The following is an 8,584-nucleotide window of genomic DNA, read 5'->3' as shown; positions in this document are numbered from 1 at the left end:
GCGCGGGTGGTTAGAGTTTGGGGGCGGAGTCCTAGTTTCCGCCGCTGACACTCCGCGCGTTCCCGGGCCGGGCCGGGTGGTTGAGTACGCGGAAGGGACGCGGGGTGTCCCTCGGGGGAGGGGAGGTCTCTGCCTACCTGGCTTCGGGACTTGGGGCTTGACGAGTTGCCCAACGCCGGCGCTGACGGGCCGGTGTTCGCTTAGGTTTCGGTGGCTCCCCTCCGGAGGCAACGCCGGTCACGTCAGGACGGAATTTGATAGGACAGTGTTTGCCTTGGCAGTTTCTGTTGAACAAATTCCTACTTTGTAACCGCTGCTAGGTTGGTTGGAGTGAGTGGCTTAACGGCGTCGGACCCTTGGGAAAACCGTCCAGACCCCTTAGGCCCGTCGCACTCCCTATTACATGTACCCACGGAGGACCGGGCCGCAGGTGGGCGAGGGAGGCGCTCTCAGGGTCGGAGTCCTGCCTCCCTAAATTTTGTGCCCTGGGCGCCTCCCTCGCCTCACCCTAGTCCCGGCCTTTTATTAAACATTCATGTCGTTTGAGCTGTCCTGTCGCAAATGTGAGATGGCCTACAGAAATAACCGATTCTCGATTATGAAAATATAATTTATCCGTTAAGTGAGCGTCCCTGTTTACAACACGTTGAACCTAAAAGTGGTATCTGTTGATTGTCATTCTGAACAACATAATTGTGTAAAAAAAAAAAATTAGTGATTAATAAAACATTACTTCTTTTTCTATTTACAATTCTTCCATGTAGAGAGCATGAAAATGACTCTGTGTGTAGCAACTGTTAATCTCACGGTTAGAAACAAAACTGAACTAAAACGACACCTTAGAGCTTTCAAAGATACCTTTACAGGAATTCACAATTTTTGTTCTTTGAATTCTTTTGAGTAGAAGAAAATAATAAAACAGCCTAAAGCATTACAGGTGCGTTAAATGTACTCTGAACTTCCAGGGACAGTTGGGAGCTGGGAAAAGCTTAAATGTATAAAGCGATATAATTTCAATTAGAATAGAAATGTACAAAACCTAAGACTACCACAACAATAACAAAGCCTCAACCCTCTATTTGGTGTTACCTGGGTTGTTGAAGCACAGATTCAGTGATTAAATGTTGAGTAGTCTAAATATATGAAACGTACCTAAAAGTTCTAAGGTGATTTTAGAGTAGAACAAGGACTTTGGATTCTGGAGGAATGTTATAATCTATCTATCTCAAGTATTTGTCATGGACTGTAGGTTAAAAGGATATTTAATTTTATCTACATTTCCTTCTGCCTGTTTCCCACATCAGTTGTGTACTGCCAAAAACTTACTTCCTAATTGCCAGTCTCAAAAAGATGTTTGTTTCCCAAAATTATTAAATAAGATTACATAAAATAACATTGGACTGAAAGTAAACATACATTGGTTTTTGAGATCTCTCACCCTCTCTGCCATCTTTCCCTTAGTTTCTCTACTTTTAATGGCTGAAATACTAAGAACTGGCATTTATTTTTGTCTTCCTGGACTGGTTAGGAAGCAAAAGATTCTTTAGGGGAGCCTGACTCAGTTGGTGGAGCATGAGACTCTTGATCTCAGTGTAGTGAGTTTGAGCTCCACACTGGGTGTAGAGTTTATTAAAAAAAAAAAAAAAAAAAAGATTCTTTGATTACCATCCATGTTTCTGTCTTCACTACCATACAAACAAAACCTGGCTGTTGACCTCTTCTACTTTTAATTACTTCAAGCTATTTTGCATTGCAGACTAACTGAACATAGAAATACAAGGCATTTTAAAGTGGGCTTCAGTTTTTAACAAAAGGAATCAAAGAAATGACAACTAGATTGGTTTTTCTTCTGTAAAATTGGTTCCTCTTCTTCCTGGCCTACATACTACACTTAATCCCTCCCCTCTGTCTTGTTCATACTAATTGATCCTATTCATCTTTCAAAACTCAGTTCAGTTTCCACTAGCTACCTTTAACATCTTGTTCTCCTTTTTTGGAGTTTGAGAATTCAATTGCACCTAAAATTACTTTTCATTTATTTCCTTGGGTTTCTGGCTCACATATACAGCATTCAACAGTTAATTAATTGAATCTCTGAGTTTCCCCCCTTCATTTGTACCCATAGTAAACTTTACTCACTTAGGTTGTGGCTCACTTGGGTTCAAACTAGTAAATCATAGTCACATCATATTATTAAACAGTGAGGTCATAATCTATGGACAGTGTAGACTTGTCTACCCTAGCACATTGTGACCAGATCTTAGAGTTAGTTTTTTTAATCATAAACTTCATTAAATTAAATAAAGCTAAATAGTTAACAAATACAGACTTAAACATTAGACCCGTGTAGTGCTACCTTGCCCCTGTTGATGCTCCTTAATTAGGTCTTATAAGTTGTGCTTCCACGATGATTTCCTAATTAATACCCACCTTTCCCTGGTTAGTGTTACCATGTCAGTTGAGAGCTACATTACTTCCCTCCAGAACTATTCCTAAACTTATCAGGTCTTCTTACTTCAATACTTATTCATTTATTTAATACTTAATAGTGTTCTTGCTGTATGCCAGCACCTATATTAGATGTTTAGAGGGCAGAGATGATTTTGCAGTGTTTAAGAGAGACAAGTAAACCAACAGTGTACTACAATGGAATAAATGTCAGACATTAGAGGAGTATAAAGTAGCCAGATGATGAAAAGAATTTGTTTGCTAAACCTAGGCCTTTGAACTTTAGCCTGAACGTTCTGGGAAACCACTGGAAAATTTCAACAGCAGATACAATTCAGACATGTTTAGGAAAGGTTACTGTGGTCAGTAAAGAGATTACTTGGGAGGTCTTAGAGCAGGACTAGAGGCAGGGATCAGTTAAAAGGCTAATGCAATGATCCACCATCTACACTGCTACCAAATTAAATCTTTTTAAAGGGTCTCCTATCATGGAATCTAAGCCTTTAGAGCTGAAACATAGTTTACAGATATTCTAATTCATTTCTTTCATTTTACACAAAGGGAATAGAGGCTGAAAAGAGTCCAGGGCTTTGTTCGCGACCTCCAGATAGTGTTACAACAAATAACCCTAGAACTCAAGGTTGAAATCAGCTTCTTGCAAACTCCTGATCGTGTTGCTATTTTGACCTCTCCCCATAACTCACAAATGTTCTTTTTTTTTTTTTTTTTTTTAAACTCACAAATGTTCTTAATGGCATCTAAAATAGTGAATCATTTCCAGGAGGTTTTCAATTTATTTCCCCAGATCTAATGGAGGAATTATTATGTATGACTGCCATTGCCTTACAAAACTGATTTCTTAAATAAAACTTGAAAGTTGAAGTGATTCCTTGATCTATGAGCTGCAGAATGAATGTTGTGTTAGTAGGCATGAAAACATCATTAATATCATTGTACATCTCCATCGAGCTCTTTGCTTTTGGTGACCAGGGGCATTGTCAATGAACGGTCATATTTTGAAAGGAATCCTTTTTTCTGAGCATATGTCTTAACAGTAGGCTTGAAATATTCAGTAAGCCGTGTTATAAATGAATGTGCTGTCATCTAGGCTTTGTTGTTCCATTTATAGAGCACAGGCAGAGTAGATTTAGCATTTTTTTTTTTTGATTTAGCATAATTCTTAAGGGCTCTGGGATTTTTGGAAAGACCAGTGAGCACTGGCTTTAACATTAGGAACTAGTTGACTGTTAAGATAGTTTAACAGATTGTTCAATTGTAACTAATTGTCCTTTTCCTTTTTGCTTTTAAATGAGTTCACACTTTTTTAGGTCCAAAGGATTCTTTTTTTTTAGGTCCAAAGGATTCTATATCAAAGTGTTGAAATATTTATGGAATTGATCTCAGAACCATTGTAATCTTCAAAAAAATTATGTAGACCAGCTAGGAAAGGTCTGAGAAGACTATAGGTGGGGAAATATTATTAACTTTTGAGGGCCACATGAATTTTGGAAACTATACACATCAATGATTGATATAAATTCCAGGAAAACTATAGAAGTTTGACATTGGATCCTCTACAATCAAGCTTTATGATAAAACATGTTTCTGTGTTACCTATCACTAAGCTTTTTGTACATCCTCAACTCTAGTTAAAAAAGATTGTTCAAAAAAAAAAAAGAAAGATTGTTCAGGTTCCCCAACTCCATACTTTGGCTCAAACGCTTCCTGTCACTAGGCATTCCCTTCCATCTAGTGCTGCCTGTAGAAATCCCACTCTTCAAGGCTTATTTCAAAGGCCTCTTAAAATATACTTCAAGCTGGAATTAATTTCTCCTTTGCTCCTCTTGTACACCATGAGTATATTCATCCTTGGACATAGAATGTTCTGCTTACCTAGTTATATTTAGGTCATTGAGTCACACAAATTGAAACTGGAAGGAAGGGCTCTTTGAGATAATTCAAATTTTCTTCCTCTAGAAGTCTCAAGATCAGGAATTAAGTCATATCTGGCTTTTTATCTTTTTTTTTTATCTTTTTCTTTTTCTTTTCTTTTTTTTCTTTTGGCTTTTTAAATTTCTGACTTGCCTCCTTCCTTCATCATGCACCAAACACCTAATTTAATGATTGGAGGGGCACTCCACCAGAATCCTGAGATAACATACCTTCAAAAAGTGTTGTATTTCAGGCTTAATATAAGAATTCATGTGTAAAAATTTATTGGATAATTTCACCCTGTGGTACATTTTATAAATCTATTTAAAGTTTTGATTTCGGAACCAGGTATTTTTAGGTTTATCTAGAGACATTATAAACGTCCTGTATGGAATTTAAAGCTCTTTCAGCGGACTATCAGATGGCATTTGTTTTTTAGTAGTTGTCTTTTAATCAAATTATCTGGTCATAGCAACATAACATTTTGTGCAAGTTGTTTTTCACTTTAAATTCAACACATTTAAATATCAAACCTTCTACGCCTCTCATTTTTCTGGACTGTTGTAGGTCTATCTCTAAGAATGTGTCAGGAAGGAGGGGGGAGAAAGAGGGAAGAGGGAGAGAAAAAAAAAAGAATGTGTCATTTAAAAACCAAGGAACAGCTTTGAGAACATATTCTGTTTAACATAAGAGAAACTCCTACCGTTGACTCTTAATTATTACAGCTGACTCTAAGTGATTTGTTAATTTGTCCCAGCAGGTGTCAGTGGTGAGTCGAAGCGAAATCCTTTTTTACAAGCGTTAAACTTAAATTTTAAAAACATGAATTGGTCAGGAAATGAAAAAATAGATCACAAGATTATGTGTTTCTCAAAGCTTCAAAATACATTTTTTTCTTTTTTTTTGGCCTCAACAAAAGAGACGGGGTCTCGCTATGTTGCCCAGGCTGGAGTGCAGTGGCTATTCACAGGCGCGATCCCACTACTGATCAGCACGGGAGTTTTGACCTGCTCCGTTTCCGACCTGGGCCGGTTCACCCCTCCTTAGGCAACCTGGTGGTCCCCCGCTCCCGGGAGGTCACCATATTGATGCCGAACTTAGTGCGGACACCCGATCGGCATAGCGCACTGCAGCCCAGAACTCCTGGGCTCAAGCGATCCTCCTGCCTCAGCCTCCCGAGTAGCTGGGACTACAGGCGCGCGCCACCGCGCCCGGCGCTCGGAAGCAGCGCAAATCGGCACTAGAGGCTGAGTTGCGATGACGTCATCAGCCGGGCCGGCCCGGAATGCTTCCAAGACCGCTCGATTCACTCCCTCCACACAGCGTCGCCGCACAGCGCTCGCGTCACTTGTCAGCATTGCATTCTGGGTAAACTGTCTCAAAAATTTGAAGAGCGCATGCGTTCTCAGATTTCTTCCTTTTGCCTCGTTGCATCCGAAAGAGCAAGATGGGTCACCAGCAGCTCTACTGGAGCCACCCGAGGAAGTTTGGCCAGGGCTCTCGTTCTTGGTGAGCAACAGAGTGTGGCTTTAAGGAAGGGTTGCACTGGGTTGTGACGCGGCCAGAACTCTAATGGAGAGGAGCCCGCGCGGCGTGTGGGGTTAGGCCGACCGTGGAGCTGTGACTGCCGCCATTACGGGCCTCTGACGCGTCGGGGAAGACGGGCGGTGCGGGCGGTTGCCCCAGAGCGTGGAATCCTTCCATTTCTGCGACCTGCAGTAACGCCGTCTCTTTTCTTACAGCCGCGTCTGTTCAAACCGGCACGGTCTGATCCGGAAATACGGCCTCAACATGTGCCGCCAGTGTTTCCGTCAGTACGCCAAGGATATAGGCTTCATTAAGGTGCGCGGCCGCGGATGCCGTACTCCCGGTCCTGTGAGCGCGGAACGTTCGGAGACTTCCTTTTTTGAGCCTTCGAACAACATCGTCTTCCTCTTTGTCTTAGTTGTTAGCAGGGCTTTGCGGGGGGGCGGGTATCGGACGGCACTGTTAAAATAGTTTTGGCGGTCAGGGTAATGGGATAGGAGGGTGTAGACTTTAAAATTCCTTTTTCACTAGTCTGTCAGTTTTAGGAACCAAAATTAAGTTTTGGATCTCTTTAATCGTATCCAAACATTGTCCAGCAAAAGAAACGTGTTGGCTACTGCCCTGAGTTGTGGAATAGCATCATATACTGGAATGGGCTTGGGGAATGGGGCCCAGATAGACCTTGTTAGGATTCAGATAGAAGTCTCCCTATTTAATAGCTCTCTTGAGACCAGTCACATGAAGTTACGTTTCTGCCTGAGAAAAATAAATTGCAAAGTTGTTGCAAAAAGTAGTTTGCGTATAGTTTGCATACATAGAGCTGTCTTGAGTCCTAAAAATCAGTTAAGTGGTAGTGTTTTTTTTTCCTCTGGCGAAAACTACCACTTTGTTGGGTCTTTGAGAGAGTCACTGACGTTAATGTATGATCTCTGGTAGATACAAAGTATCTTAAGTTTAGACTTTTTTTAGTTTTGGTCACTTAGTATATATACTAAAAGCTTGTTGCAGTATGGAGGTTCCTATATATCTCACTCAGTGGGAGGTGGTGAGTGTATCAGTGATGAGAGTGGACTCAGGCTCTTGATCTCACAACTATGTCCCCAGTTTTTCACAGGTTAAGATTAAATGGGTTAATTTACGAGTGGCTCCTATAGTAGCGTCTGTCACACATTGAGTACCAAAATACTAGCTGTGTAATTAGTTACCTACTTAGTAACCCCCTGAGGTTTTGGTAAAGATCATTTTATGTAGTATTTTTCTAGTGGAAAATTCTTTTGAGGGAAGAATAACAGTACTAAAGTCACTAAAGTGAGAATAACAGTACTAAAGTTAACAGTCTAAAAAAGAATTGTTGTCGGGACACCTGGGTGGCTCAGCGGTTGAGCCTCTGCTTTTGACTCGGGGTGATCTCGGGGTCCAGGGTCGAGTCCCACATTGGGCTTCCTGGGTGGGGCCTTGTTTCTCCATCTGCCTGTGTCTGCCTTTCTGTTTCTCATGAATAAATAAAATCTTTAAAATATATATATAATTGTTTGTGGAACAGCTTGTTGTGGGCATTCAGTAAATATTTAAGCTATTTTGAGATTGGTAGCTAGCTTGGGTGGGTCAAATTTCCAGTTTAAATCTCATTCTTCATAATAAGAACCAGTGTTGGTGAGAATAAAATGAGTATTTAAACGTTTTGAATTAATTTATTTCCTGTCTGCTTCTTTTTCAGTTGGATTAAGTGAACTTCCTTGAATGGGTCATCCAAGATACCTACCTTAACTGCAGATGTCCAAGATACCTACTTTGATGCCAACTCATTGTATATAAAATAAAAATACTCCAATTATGAGTGTTTTAATGTGACTGGAATGGTCATTTGATTTTAGAAATCTCATTTTTAAAAAGTACTTATTTTCTCAGTGGGTTCATCTTCAACATAATGTGGTTTAATTTCCCTCAGTTATATCAGTATTCATGCTGAACTCTGATGAAAATGCCAGTGTTTTTATATTCCAAAAACAACAAATCCTGTTGCGTCCATGGGAGCCAAATTTGGACTGCGTGTGCAATTTGGGTTGCCCCAGAATATTTTTTTTGGTTACATAAGGTGACTTGTATATTTAGGATCCAGTATGTAACCCGAGACAATTGTCGTAAGTAAGTAATTGATTTGCTCCATGATCTAGGCAGTAGAAGTAAAACTATTGAAATATGTTTGTTTTTTTGGGTTTTTTTGTTGTTTTACTGAAATCCCTGGGCAATACCCAGAGGTGAGGAGGTTGTAGTCCTAGTTTTTGGGGTAACTCACAGGTAGAAGCTTGTAAGTTTCTCAAATGTTTGTATGTAGAAGGGGAGGGCAGTGATTAAGGCTCAGTTTCACGGGTCTTGTGAGCAGAATAGACTTAAGTGAGGCAAGGGTGGAAAGGGGGAAATAAGTGTGTTGGAATAGTTTAGGTAAGTGATCTTGTTTAGGACTAGAATAAAAGGGAGTGGTAGTCTATAAACCTGGCTACTGAAGAGCAAGATGACAGGATTTGTTGAAGGGCTAGATGTGGGAGATACAAAATAAAGGGTGATTCTAATGGTTTTGGCCTGAGCACCTGGAAGACTATGGTTCTTACTGAGTTAGGACTGAAAAAATGGTTTGGGGAATAAGTTTGGGGTATAGTAAGCTGAAAGTGCTTATTAG

General features: G+C 40.3%; 1 protein-coding gene across 1 annotated transcript; it reads left to right on the top strand.

Moving 5' to 3' along the window:
- The first annotated feature begins 5,678 nt into the window (after positions 1 to 5,678).
- Positions 5,679 to 7,758, top strand: RPS29 (ribosomal protein S29). The gene is made up of 3 exons (XM_025443081.2): positions 5,679 to 5,889; positions 6,123 to 6,222; positions 7,625 to 7,758. The coding sequence occupies exons 1-3, from the start codon at positions 5,828 to 5,830 to the stop codon at positions 7,631 to 7,633; spliced, it is 171 nt and encodes a 56-aa protein (XP_025298866.1). The 5' UTR covers positions 5,679 to 5,827; the 3' UTR covers positions 7,634 to 7,758.
- Positions 7,759 to 8,584: the final 826 nt, after the last annotated feature.

This window comes from Canis lupus, chromosome 8 (assembly GCF_003254725.2).
Source record: "Canis lupus dingo isolate Sandy chromosome 8, ASM325472v2, whole genome shotgun sequence".
Taxonomy (NCBI): Eukaryota; Metazoa; Chordata; class Mammalia; order Carnivora; family Canidae; genus Canis; species Canis lupus.
The sequence above is the reverse complement of the archived record's forward strand: the minus strand, read 5'-3'. Positions and strand labels throughout refer to the sequence as shown.